At 42.4% G+C, this 14565-nt stretch overlaps 1 protein-coding gene across 1 annotated transcript in view; it reads left to right on the top strand.

The window, feature by feature from the left end:
• The window catches only part of PTPN14 (protein tyrosine phosphatase non-receptor type 14), a gene marked incomplete at both ends in the record, with an annotated part of 99785 nt that extends 85747 nt beyond the window's left edge, over positions 1-14038 (top strand). The window contains 4 exons of the mRNA XM_079696991.1: positions 2551-2679; positions 5099-5333; positions 9048-9211; positions 13910-14038. Of these exons, the coding sequence (XP_079553117.1) occupies positions 2551-2679; positions 5099-5333; positions 9048-9211; positions 13910-14038 (657 nt within the window). The remainder of the gene's footprint in view (positions 1-2550; positions 2680-5098; positions 5334-9047; positions 9212-13909) is intronic.
• Between the last annotated feature and the right edge of the window lie 527 nt (positions 14039-14565).

The following is a 14565-nucleotide window of genomic DNA, read 5'->3' as shown; positions in this document are numbered from 1 at the left end:
TTGTTACTATTTCAAATACTCCAAATCTTCATATCTCAGTATTTCATAGACTTTAAAATTGGTCAGCTTAGCTTTACGTCAGTTAGAATTTAGAGTTATGGATACATGTGTGCATACAGTGAAGTGTTTCCTAAATAGCTTACCTTCCTCAGGGCTCGTAATGACAGAGCATATTTGTTTAGAATGCCACCATTTGCTCTGACCTCTGAAGTAGGGGAATTATCTGTGTACTAATGTGAATTGTATTAGTATAATTGTTACAGTTGTTACAGGATACTTTTCAACAATACAAGGTTCAGATTCGTAGTCTGCTGTGATCAGTAACCTTAGAAAACCTGTATCTGGCCTTATTTCCTTTCTTCATTGGACTTTTCAACTGCAGCCAAATTATAGGTAGGTTCCTTTGAGCCTTTAAAATACAGCCAGATGTCTGGCCCATGTATCAGTTCTAACGGTTTTGATACAGAATATGGGAAGTGTACCGTGGTTGGGTGTAGTGTTTTTGTTCACCCAGCATAGATAACCACATATATTTTTTAAGTGTCAGAAAGTCCTGTCTAAAGAAATAGGATGGCGTAACTCTCATGGATCATATTGTGTATTCTACTCTTATTTTTCAGAGTGAGAACTCTCAAAACAATGAAACAGTAAAAACTGAGCCCCAGGAAACTCTGAAGGAAACTGACGGTGGTGAATTTCATGAGCTTAGTTTAGATAACGAAACAATGACCAAAATAATGCATGCAAAGATGCAGATCACACAGCTGCATCTTGCTAGACTGTCTGAGAAAATCTTCCACAGCTGTAATATACTATCTTCTTCTTTTGGCCAGATCTCCTCCCCCATTTTCCATCTGCTCTGTGGAAAAAGCTGTCAGTCTGCATGCGCTGTGCCCAGTGGGTGTTGTAAACATCCCTTCCATCCCTTCCTCCACATTCTCTGAGGCCCACATTTCATCTTGTGGATCCGGGTTAGACATGGGTGTGTTTAATAGACCCAGAGAGCTTGCAAGAACTTGTCCTTGTGTTTTTGGAAGAGAGTTGTATGTCTTGCCAATGTTTTCTCCCTGGGTTCCAAGCAGCCGTTAACACAGAACAGAGATTTATTTGCTCCAGACGAGGAATCACATCTGTGAAATCTACCTCAGTAGCTTTGGTGGTTGTGTTTTTAATGCAGTTTTTAATACCCTCCTGTCAATACTGGGAATATGCTGAAAGGCCCCAGGCAGCAGCATACTCTGGAAGTATTTATGGCTCCTATATGTTGGGTGCCAGAGAGGCCAATGTTTAAAATCACAATTCCACAGATAAGCCAAACTCCTAGCCAGCCAGCCAGCAAATGTATGAGTGTTATCTCCCACCAGTACTGGGAAAATGGATTTTGCTTGCCAGCTTTGACCTAAACATGCCTTGTGTAATGAGACAATAACTGACATTGTTTTTGTTTGAATCAAGTTAGTATATAGTTTCATAAAATAAATGAGAGAAAAAGTTTCAAAAAGTGATCACTTCATTGCCCCTAGCACCATCTTGAGATCCCCACTGGTGAATGTGTAAGGGAGCCTGACTTGGCAGTATCAAGGCACAGGAATGGAGGCAAACCCAGAAAGAATCCCTCCGGAGGCCACCATTTCACCCTGATAGCATGAGCTTTCACACTTGAGGCGTGACTTTTTATTGATGCGTCTCTGCTGCTAATATTTATAGCTGCAGAATTATCCTCCCAAGATCACCCTGAGCTGTGTGGGGTAATGATTTTATTATCCAAAATCATCTAATGACTCCAAAGTTCAGTTGGATGCTGTGGTATTGTACGAGGGGAAGGTGATGATAAAATATCATGTACTGTTGGCTTAAGTACGTTCATGATACCTCTACTGTATGTGGTACAGAGTAGCGGGTACAACAGAGGTTTAGGACACACTTCATACCAGGGCAGTGGTAGAAAGACATTGCTCCCAAAGGAGTGTTATTCCATGGTAGACTTTTCTGTTATTTAAAAGGATGTCATGGAGTACTGTTTCTCAGACTGTGGACCACAATATGGTAGTGGTATATGAAATCAATTTAGTAGTCGAGAGCAGTTGGGGTTTTTTTTTTGTTGTTTTCTTTTGTTTTTTAATGGAATAGACTAGAAAAAGGAGAAAAGAATGGCAATTATCAGTACATTGCACATTGGAAACATAACTATTATTTCTGTAACAAATTGTTAGGTTATATACATATATTCATGTAATATTATATATGTGGGTATATAAATATATGTTTTATATATATGTTTAATATGCACTGGTTTGTACATAATTACTGTGGGTTGTAGACCAAAAAATGATGAGGTATATTTTAATAAGCTTGAGTGGCAAAAAGTATTTTCATGTGAGCACGTGTCACTAGCCATCCATGGTGTCAGGGCTTTTGATGATAGCACTAACACATTTGGCCTAAAAACATTATTCAAGGTTTTCAGGTGGCTACAAAACGACCCGTGGTCAGCATGTAATTCTATCCTGGATTTGGGGTTTATTCACTAATGCTTGCCTTGGTTTCCAGGTGGTGGTTGGTGGGGCAGAATGGCACTACATCGCCACTCAGGGGCCTCTGCCGCACACATGCCATGACTTCTGGCAGATGGTGTGGGAGCAGGGAGCGAATGTGATCGCCATGGTCACCGCAGAGGAGGTAAGGGGGAATGGCCGTACAGCCATCTGTCCCGGCGGGGGCGGGGGGCAGAAGGTGGGCTTTGTGTTGATGACTTTGCTGCCTCATCCTCCTTCCGGCAGCACCATTTCTCTGCAAATCCTTTTCTCTCTGATGTGCATCTCTTTTCTCTCCTTACTTGCATATAGGTTTGTTTTGTTTTCCAAAGATAATTTATTGTTATATCCCGTTTTTATCCAGCTCTTAACTCTTTTCCTTGGATCACCATGAACTAAAATTAAACAAACAAGCAAACAAAAAAGAACCAAACTTCAGTTCAGCCAGCTCACTTCCGTGTGCCAAACAAAGCAATGATCTTTCCACTGGAGTTTGAGAACTTTGGGGCTGCTCTGGGTAAATCGGCGTATATTCCCAACCCCGGGCGTGGCCAGCTCCCATGCCCTCCTGCTTATCAGCTGAAAAGAGACCAGAGCTGTTGTTCCTGTAGAGGCCTCTTTCTTTGGGGAGAGGAAAAAAAATTCTTTTTCTTCCTTTGCCAAGTCAAACATAGTTTTTCCCTTGTAACTAGAGAAGTCTACGTGGTGTTCCAAAAACTGGCATATACCCCCATTCCGTATAGCAGTTCGCTTGGAGCTTGCTCTCTTGGGGGGAAGACGTTTTGGGTTTCTTCTCTTGTCACAGTCTCGATTTTTTTAAAATTTTATTTTAACCACTTCCTTTTGTTCCTTTCATTAAATTTTAACTTATGTTTTGAAGTCATTTAAGGAAAAAGGGTTTTCTGTTTGTTTGTTTGTTTTTTACCATATGTATGGTATTGCATATCCCTTTCCTAACAACTTTAAAAGGATGGGGAACAGAAAGAACTGGAAACAAAAAAAGTCATGTCCCCTTCGGTAACTCTTCTGAGCAGATGCTTTCCAGAACAGCCCATTAGAAGGTAGTGATGAAAGACTTTGGGCTCTTTCGGGCCAGTTGTACTTCTCTAGGCTGACCTTTTGTCCCACCTTCCCACAAAGAGTAAATGTTCCTGAAAATCTCTAGTTTTATCACTTTATCGAAGTACATCCTTGGAAGGGATTCATTCAACTTAAAACAGTGTACTTACCATCTGTGCTGACCCCAGGGTAAACACAACAGGCATGATCCTTGTCCCCAGGGAGCTTACATCCCGGTGGGATTTACAGTAAAAAGTGAACAAAGTCAGCTCGGGTAGTGGTAAGTGACATGGAAAAAAATGAAACCAGTAGTGGAATGGAGGGTGACTGTGGGGCTACTTTAGATTAGACTGCAGCCCAGGGGCCTCTGAGGAGGTTGCATTTGAGCTGAAACCTGAGTGACAAGAAGGGACCAGTCTTAGGAACAAAATCCAGTGATCTGTGAGGCAGCCAGAGACTTAACAGTCTTTTGAAATCTGTAATTGATGTAGGTATTCAGCAGTTCTATAAATTAAACGCCTCAGATAAACCTACTTTCACAGGATGCTTAAATAAAAGAGGCAGGTGTGCTTCAAATTTAAGAAGACTCAATTCAACCAAAAGAATCAGGGCAAGATGACTTGTGTCACCCAAAGCTGTATTGCTTTGTGAGCAGGCCAGCCTTCACTTGCCACTCATTCCCCCAGCTCCGTGCGCTGGGCATTTCTCCTCTCGCACCACCCCCTTCCGCTGGGTCCCCTTCTAAGCTGCCATCTCTTCCACCCCGGCTCCCACTCCTATGATATCAAAACTGTGCAGAACTTTAAAATAGACCCCATTTTGTAAATGGTTGAGAATGCATACCCCCAGAAAAGATTATAAAATTAAGGGAGAGAAAAGAGGGGTAAAGCCAGTTTTCCTCTGTTTCAGTTGTCAATGGAACTAAAACAAATGGGTCAGGCTGAATAAAACCGTGAGATTGACACTAGATGATAAAGACAGTGTCAGTGGCTGGTGGGGTGTAACAGAGAGAGCCCAGGGCCGAGCATCCGACATGAGAAGCATGACCTAGAACGATTACTGGGATCTGTCACTCCTCTGCTTAAGGTCACTTCATCACCTTTGGATGGCTTCCCACTGACCGTGGGGTGAAATCCAAACTCCCTACCGTGGACCAGGAGGCCTTCTAACCTCCTCTCTGCCATCCACACTGAAGACCTTTCTGTTTCTTGAACACACCTAGCTTGTTCCCACCTCTGGTCTTCACCCTGGCTCTTCTCTCTAACATTCAACTGCAGCCCAGTTGTGAATCTTTAGATTTTTCCATTGATATAACTGCATGGTAAATCTTATTATTGGTGTTAGCTAAAATGTATGGGTATCTACTCTGGGATAGACACTGCATGATGCTACTGAGTCAGTGACTTAGAAGCCATTCAAGTTTTCCGCTGTCCTTAGATTTTAAGATTAAGAGGATAAGAGCTTCCCCTGACTCATGTCCAATTTTGCTTCTGTGTCTGATTCAGGAAGGCGGACGAACCAAGAGCCACCGATACTGGCCCAAACTGGGTTCCAAGCACAGCTCAGCCACCTATGGCAAGTTCAAGGTCACCACAAAGTTCCGAACAGATTCTGGTTGCTATGCAACCACAGGCTTAAAGGTCAAGCACCTTTTGTCCGGGCAGGAAAGGACAGTGTGGCATTTGCAATATACCGATTGGCCAGATCACGGCTGCCCAGAGGATGTCCAAGGATTTTTGTGTAAGTCTTTTCTTCCCTGTCGGGGTTTTACCAACAGTGATAATGGTCTTATCAGTTGGAGGTGAAATGGAAAGAGAGTCTACTTTCTCTTAAGTGGCAAAAGTACTACAACATTCAGTATATAATACTTCAGTAGTATGTGTAGAACAGAGAAGACTAATACATGGCATTTATCATATTCTCTTTACCATTTATGCAGATGAGCCAATGTGGTAAACTAATTGGTTCTACCTTGATTTAGACCTTTAGTATTCTGATAACATGTCACGTGTCTGAACCTTGAAAAGCTAAATAAAATAAACCAGACACAAAAGGACAAATGTGTGATTCCACTTACATGAGTTATCCAAAATAGGCAACTTCATAGAGATAGAAAGTATAATAGAGGTTACCAGGGGCAAGGGGGAAGGGGAATAGGAAGTTACTGTTTGATGGATAGAAAGTTTCTGTTTGGGACCATGAAAAATTTCTAGAAGTGGATAGTGGTGATGCTTGCACAACATTGTGAATATACTTAATGCCACTGTACACTTAATGTAATGTACACTAAAATGATTAAAATGGTAAATTTTTATGTTATGTATATTTTACCACAACCAAAAAAAAAAAAAAAAAAAACAGAAACACAAAGCAATAATAAAGAAAAAACAACCTTAAAAATTTCTCATGAAAATTTATATCTCGGAAGCCCTGTATTTCCTACAGCAGTAAATCCCAATTAGTAGTTTCTCATACCTACGATTAAACATACTAAGAATTATTGAAATCAACTTGTAGTATTTGAAACTATCATTTTTGGATTCATTAATTTATGTGTATTTTTCAAGCTATGGTTATCTTAGAAACTAATTCATCCAGATTGTATGCAGTACTTTATTTGTAAGGCCAAAAGCTGGGTGTGTGTCCACCATGTGCCAGGCACTGAATCGGGCTCTTAGAACGCAGAAATGAAGCAGTCTTTGTTTTAAAGGCTCTTGCGGTCTCATGACGAAGACAGGCCGGTGATCACAGCCCAGAGGTGAGATCTGATGCTTTTGGTGATGGCTGCAGCAGCCTCCTTCCCTTCCACAGACTTGCCTAAACATCCTCCACTTGCGGGAAACCCCGTTCCTTCCTCACCCAGCTAGGAAGGAGGCCTGAGGGTGCCCTGCAGTTTACTACACCTGCTATGTTGTTGACTCACCAGCTGGCAGAAGACCTGTGGCCACAACAAAAGGAGGTTGGAGAATGTCAAAACCTTGATTTTTATTTTGATATTCACTTAGAGTAGGAGGGGTGGGAGAGAGAAGAGAGAATAGGTTTTCAAGTACCTAAAAGTACCATTTCACAAGTTCCAACAGAAAGATTCTGATGCACACTTATTTGTCAATGCAGCTATTTCATTTTTCATTAAAGTGATGATGGTTCTTAAGGAGTCGGACACTGAGAGTAAGAAAGATGATTGGAATCAAAGGATCTAGAATGAGATCTAGAGCAGGTTGGTGGTTGGCCTGAGGTCAAACAGTTACCTGCAGCTCAAAATATTAATGAGCACAGTGGCCTTTGCAGAGCTTTCTTTCCTCATAACAGTGTTCTTTTTATTCCTTTCTGGTACTGTTTTGCTAATTGCTTTATTAGAAGCAAGACTCAGAAAATGGAAACAATAAAAGTAGATCCGTTTGATGACTGGCTAACAGATCTGATAAAAGGTTTTATAAGATGGTTAAAATTATAATCAAATCTTTTAAATCAGAACCAATTTAAGGACAGCCAGTCTAAATTACAGAAAAATATAGAGAATATTTTTAAACAGTATTTATTAATGTACCTTTCTAAGAAACTCAGGACAAGTGTGCTGAGCAGGGTCTTAAGAAATGTTGGCTCTTTAGGTTTTTAAGAATTTTAGGAGATTTTTGTTTGTGTTTAAATGAGATTACTTGGATGCAGAGGAACTGGGTCCAGCTGTCTTCCAGAGGTCTTCACTGAGTTACACCGTAAGGAACTTTATTAATATGATTGCTGGAGAAAGAATCTGCTTAAATCTAATTTCTCTGTGTTTCATGAAATTCCCCTTGATGGTGGCATCAGCTTTATTGATCAATATTCCTTTACTTCTCTTCTTAAATTTAGCACAAGAAAAACCTTGTCTCTTGTATGTGAACGTTGCCTGCCGTCAGAAAATGTTATTGCCTAGTATCTTTTCCCCTTTGGAAAAAAAAATTGTGAAAGGAATTCCATGCTCAGTATTTAGCTCATGTTGGTACCAATAGCAACTACCTTATCTAGTCACCTCAGATTGCCTTCCCTCTTTTGTTTTGTTCTATCTCATTTTACATTATTAGTGGTGGTGATGGTGATGGTAGTAGACGTTTATTTGGGTAAACTATTTCAGATTACTAATTAAATAAGGTTATAAAGGAAATTGGAGTTCTTAGTCATTGTGTGTAAACTGGTGCTTTTAAATTACGAGAATGGGGACTTCCCTGGTGGTGCAGTGTTTAAGAATCTGCCTGTCAATGTAGGGGACCTTGGTTCGAGCCCTGGTTGGGGAAGATCCCACATGCCTCAGAGCAACTAAGCCCATGAGCCACAACTACTGAGCTTGCGCTCTAGAGCCCGCAAGCCGCAACTACTGAGCCCGCACGCCTAGAGCCCGTGCACCGCAAGGAAGAGAAGCCACTGCGGTGAGAAGCCGGCGCACCGCAACAAAGAGTAGCCCCCTCTCGCGGCAACTAGAGAAAGCCCACGCACACCAACGAAAACCCGATGCAGCCAAACATAAATAAATAAATAAATAAATTTTAAAAAATTATGAGAATGGTTTGGATGCTGTTTTCTCTTCAGCAGTTTGAGTTTTTCTCCTCATTTGGTTTTACACTGCTGCACTGGGATGAGATTTTCTGAGTATTAGGAACCTTCAACTCTGCTTCTCCCCTGAACTAGCTACTATAAAATCTCAGTTACTAATTGACTTTTTCCAGTTCTTGGATTGTTTGAGGATTACATTTATATACTTTTCCTTTTTTCATGACCATTAAAAAAAAATAGTCTTTAAGGCTTGGGTTGAGCAGTTTTCCGTTTGTGCCCAGTTGGAGTAGTAAACAGTCTCCTGCACAGCCCTGTGGGGCTAAGCAGATGTTGACGGGGCACGTGGCACACACCCCACCCACATGTTGCCTCCAGGAAAGGGGGGTTATCTTGAGCTACTCACATAATCACATGGGATCCAAGCTGAAAATCAGGCTCCCCAAAGTCTATTTTATAATCTAAAAATGGAGTCAAGCCTCAGCTGACATTCACTCATTCAGTGAGGGGAAGGAAGAAAGGGCAGATGGACGCTCTTCCCACCAGAAATTGGCTCTGACAGGCGGGCATTTCAAGGGGACCTAGCTGGTGTCTGATCCCAGTCTGTTAATAGTAGGAATTGCTGTAAGTAATGTCGAGAATCATCTGCTTGGGGGACTTTGGGATTTGCAGAGGGGAAGGCAGAATTTAATTTTTAAAAAAGAACTATTTAATTTAAAGAACAAATTCTCCCATGGACTAATTGACTCCCAGCTGGTCCTTTCTGGATCCAGGACTGTAGAGTGGGTACCAGCCAAATAATTAGTGTCTTGTAAGTACTCTAAATTATTGTCACTTAAAAAAAAAAATTCACAGTCAGTTTTTTTTCCCCTCACTTGTATGCAAAGCGATGCAGGACATCAGTGACAAGATTTGCATTTTGTCTTGCAGCCTACTTGGAGGAGATCCAGTCGGTCCGTCGCCATACCAACAGCATGCTGGAAAGCACCAAGAACCAGCACCCCCCGATAGTGGTCCACTGCAGTGCTGGGGTGGGAAGGACCGGCGTGGTCATCCTTTCTGAGCTGATGATCTACTGCCTGGAGCATAATGAAGTAAGTCATTCTGGGCTTCTGAATCCTCCACCTTGGGGACCAATTGACACCACGGCCAAACCTTCACTTGTGCCCTTCTATTTCCACTGTTTAATTTCCTCTCTCCTGACGAGAGTTTTCCAGACCCATGATTCCTAGTTGGACTCTGACATTTACAACCTTCCTGATCTTTTGCCTTTCACTGCTCTGTGTAGAGACCCAGATAATATAGAAAAAGAGTTGAAACTGTGAGAAAGGCAACATTTAGAAAATCTGATCTTCGCTGGCATCAACTTCCAGAAGTCTGCAGTGTTTCGTAGAAGGTCTGGTTTTATTGTGGGTAATTTTCCACAGTGGGTTATTGGGTCGCATATAGTATAGATGTGTCTTGCATTTCTGGGATGTGTTTTGACCTAACTCCTACATGAAAATCTGTGTACTTTAAAAACATTTTTCATTCTTTAGTGGGGAGTTTTATTGAGGGGGCTCTTTGCTCTTGTCTAGACTGGCAGTGGTGTGTAGCAGAGCCAGGTAGATAATCCGAGGGCACAGACGTGGCCTGCCTTCGCTGAGGCTGGAGGCCCAGCTTTTCTCCCATAGACGCGGGCTGCGGCTGAATTTGTGCCCACACGGTGTGTGGCATTCCCTTCTTGCTGTAGGTCAGGGAGTTACACCGAGGGGCTTTTGATTTTGTAGAGATGAGACAAATAGCAATCAAAGGCTAAAGAACAATTCTTCTGCCTTCTATTCTCACAGGGGGCTTTAGGGGTTTTAGATGGCTTTCACTTTTTTTTTCTTAGGTTCTTTAATCACTGCTAGCAGCACATGTCCCGTTCCTGTTTTACAGATGAGGATGCTGAGGTCCAGAAACAATCTAGTGGCTTGTCCAGTGCTAGGTGGCTCTTAAGCAGTGGTGCCAAGGTTTGAAGTGAGGTCTTTCACCTCCTGGCCCTGAGTTATTTCCTGTCTTCACTCTGCCTCCAAATGCCAAGTGTCATTTGATTCTTGTTCAATTTACAAATTGTACAGCTTGGAGAATCAAAGGAAACTTCTGAAGTGGTTTGATAGTTTTAAAATCAGGAAATGTTATAATCATGTTCTGTGAAGGAATTTATATAACAATATATGTATTTACTCAATGGTTTGAAGATCAGATTAAATATTGCCCCATGGAGTTTGTTATATTCAAACTTCTCAGAAAACAATAAATGCCAAGTTTAAATATGTTCAAAGGATTTTTAAGTTCCCTGCCTATAAAAGGTTAATTTTGGAAACTTTCAGTCTGTACATATGAATGTTTGTGCTGCTAAAAAGTAGAAGAGGAGTTATATCACATGTGGCCTATTGTTCAAACAAACAAACAAACAAACATTCTATTGGGGAACAAAATGCCCATCATGGAATCACTTGAGTCTACATAACAGAAATCTCATCATCTATGAGTTTTTATCGTTTTGTCTCACAGGAGATTTCTTGATTGTTTGCTTCTCTGTCACTACTAGAAGTCTCTAGGAGTTTCTAGTAGAGTGAATAGCTCGCCACTAAGTCCCAGATCCGCTCACTGCTGGGAAGATGGATGAAGATGCAGTGGAATCTGGGTACATGTGGCTCAAGCATAGCCGAGCTCCACTGGCAGCGCCAGTGGGTTCCTGGGGAGGAAGAAGGGTCTCATCATCCCCTCCCCACTTAGAGATCTTTTCCTCATGTCACTTTCTTCGCCACATTCCCCTTCTTTTCTGCATTCCCCATGTGCTCTTCCTCTGTTCCCCCGTGCTCTTCCTCTGTTCCCCCTTCCTCCTTTTCAACTTGAGAAGCTGTTTTGTCAGTCTGGTCTGACATGAAGGATTGCCATGTTCTGAGAGCCCTTTGGAGACCCATCAAAGGCTGAGCCTCAGTAACACGATGACATGAAGGCTCATCGATCACCAGATGTCACTGGCCCAGTGGAACATAACAGATGTCAGAGCCAGCGTGGTACAGAGTAAGGGGTTCAGCCACTAGGGCCTTGAGTGGACTTGGTGAGGGCTCAGGGTGATTAAATTCTCTATGGTGTATCCAGACATAGATTTCCTCAATGCCCAGTTGCATGCCAGAACATTTACTGGAATGTGGTCAGTCCAAAAAGGACTTCTGTTCCCACTGATATTCAAAGATAGCAAGATGACTCATATTTTTCACTTCCCTTCCCCTAGCACATGTAGCCAGCCTTATCTGTCCCATTTCCCATAATTGCTATTGGTAGACGGCTAGGGAGAAAAAAGGTTTCTACTTGTTCTGCTTCAGACCTGGCTCGTAAAATTCAAACCCTTATTTTAGAAGAGGAGTGGAACCGTTTCTTTGTTTTTTAAACAAAAGATTTTGCTAAATCAATAGAAAGTTGGTTGTCCCACTTTTCTCCTGTCTAAACTTTCCCGTCTTCTTTCCATGGCTTCTGGATTTAGGATACTTTATATTTTAGTCTATAATCCATAGAGTTTTAATTTTGTCAGTGAAATGCCTTTTCTTTTTCCTGGAGCAAAGATGCTTAACCGTGAAGTCGGGTAGCTGTGAGGGGATTCTCCTGGGCTGCCCTGAGAAGCTTCTTTGTGCCCTGTTGTTTTTTGGTCACTGAATGTTAGCTGTAACATTTTAATGCCCATACATTTGTTTTCAGAACGTACCAGTTTCATGGTTTGTGATACTCTCTCTTGGCCACCTGTCCCAGATTAGCTGTATTACAAAAGGTCAGGTTCTCACTAGCCAAAGAGCAAGATGTCTTGATCTTGCTGCTTTTCTGAATTGGTTATCCCTCCTTCATAGAGTAGGGGGGGTGGGAGGATGTCTTCTAAGCAAGATGGAGCAAGCATCAGCTGCCTCCAGATTCCTTGGGGTAGGGACGGTGGGCAGCAGAGCCTGTGGAAGTGCATCTTCAAGGCAAGCTGAAGGATTCTTTCATTGAGGACCGGGGGGAACTTTGTCTTGTCTCCAAACTGCCCTGTATCAGCTAGTATACTGTCCTTGAGTCAGCCTGAGGGGCTGAGTCTTACAGGCTATTGAGATGGTCATGACCATGATGATAGTGGTGGTGGCAGAGATGGAAGTGGAGGAGATGGTAGAGGTAAAGGAGATGGTGGTGGGAGAGGAGGTGGTGGTGGTTGTGATGATAACAAGAATGAAAATATTATAATAACCACAGCTAACGTGTATGTAGTGTTTACCATGTGCCAACACTATTTCAAGAGCCTTACAGCTTGTAGCCTTCACAATGACCCTACGAGAGAGGTTCTGTTAGTACCCTCATCTAACAAAGAGAAACTGAGGCACAGGGAGATGACCTCTTAGCTTCTGTGTGACCCTGCCTCTCTTGTCAAAGCCTTTGATGGGTATGAGGTAGGAGCAGCCTTATTCTATCCTTATATTCAGTGCCCAACACAGGGTAATGCTTATCATGCATTATGTTAAGTTCATTATTAGGTGCTCTGTGTTGTGTATCATGATGTCAGTCACTTTGGAGTAGAGTTTAGGCACAGACCCACTAGTTACCATCAGAAGCTTATGGTCTAGGCTCTGTATTTTGACTAACAGTTTAAGGATCCACATGCCTTTTTCTCTTTGTGTGTTACCAGGGACTTGTCCCTTTTAAATCTGTGGTATTACTTAACTAGTTTTGGAGAAGAGCGACTAAACAGGATGGCATGTATGGTATTGTAGCTACACAAAGTTTGGAAATAGCTGAAATGACTTTTGAAAGTAAAGTAAGAAAAGACATACAGCTGAGTTTTTATTATTTTATTTCTGATGCTTGCTCAGTCCTTGGTAACTTCGTGGGTGTGGTCGTTTGCCTGGATTAAGGGCTCCCAGAGCATGGGGAAGTATACCAAGGTCATGATGGCACATTGACTCCATGGTGCTTCTGCCTTGGCTGGTCCAGGAGGATGAAAGTGACACAAGTGAGGGGACACCATGGCACTAATGATCTGTTGTATTAATTCCTTTCCATTGGAGATCTTCAAAGAATTTACACATTGGCAATCTCATTTAATACTCAAGATATCGTTAGTTAAAGACTTTCACGCCAAACATGCATGACTGGTGTCCAGAGATTGTGCTTTGATGTTTTAAAGGTTTACACGTAAATTATCTCACTTGGTTATGCCTGCGATCCTGTGGGGTAGCAGGATGGGCATGAGTGTTCTTATTTCATTAATATTAATAAGACAGTGAGTAGTCTTTATTAAGAGCCTACTATGTGCCAGACACTGTGTTAAATGCTTTACATGTATTTCTTCATTTGATCCTCTGAGGAGGGTACTGTTTATCACCCTGTGTTATTGCCGAGGGAATGTCACTAACTTGGCCAAGGCCACGCTGCCATTGGAGGAAAGCATCATTATCCTTATTTTACAGATGAAGAAACGAAGACCCAGAAAGGGCTTAAATCCTACCATTGGGCCATGGTAGGGTTAAGAGTACCAATCGGGTTTAACTCCAGCCTGTTTTCTCTAGTGGACTGGTCTGTAGTTAAAATATCACACCAGTGGTACATGACGACCAGCTTCTCCAGTTACTGTTGGGGTCTTTCATTGGGATAACCTAGAGGGGGCTGTCTTTGGCTTTCTCCTGGACCTGCACAGGGGCAGCGAGTGAATGCTTCCTGGATGAGGGAATGAGAAAGGAGCCAAGGGAAGCGCCCCCATCCCCACCCCCCCCATCTCAGGATCTTCTTCTCTTTTCTTGCAGAAGGTGGAAGTACCCATGATGCTGAGGCTCCTCAGGGAGCAAAGGATGTTCATGATCCAGACCATCGCTCAGTACAAGTTTGTCTACCAGGTCCTCATCCAGTTCCTCCAAAACTCCAGACTCATTTAACCCCCCGCTTCAGCTCCTGGAAGAGGCACTGAGCTCCATCTTACAGATGGGGAAGCACCTCCAGACAACATCTGCTCCCCCAGCAGGGCGCGGATGGCCGGAGCAGGCAGGTCACGGGCTCCCTGAAGACAGGAGCCAAGATCATTCACAAACATCATGTATTATTTTATATGAGATAATTTATTTTTCCCCCCTTTGGAATAACTTTTGTGAATCATCGTAATGCAGTTTTCACAATAATATAGTACTTTTCATCTGAACCACATTTTGACTGATCTGCATTGTAATAGGTCAGTAGGGAGGGTTGCCTGGTGGATTATTTGGGGGACAGAGGCATAAGGGAACACATCTCTAGTGAAGTTGCAGCCAGATTTGTAACCAGCCCTGAAATTTGTCGGCCTAATTGCTCACGTCCAAATCAAAGATGGCAAGAAAGTGAGTTCATCCTAAAATATAAAGATAAGGGCTAAGACCCTTTCCTGAAGGAGAAGAACAACACTCTTTTCTTATATTTGGGGGCTCCTGCG

This window comes from Hyperoodon ampullatus (assembly GCF_949752795.1).
Source record: "Hyperoodon ampullatus genome assembly, chromosome: 2".
Lineage (NCBI taxonomy): Eukaryota > Metazoa > Chordata > Mammalia > Artiodactyla > Ziphiidae > Hyperoodon > Hyperoodon ampullatus.
The sequence above is the reverse complement of the archived record's forward strand: the minus strand, read 5'-3'. Positions and strand labels throughout refer to the sequence as shown.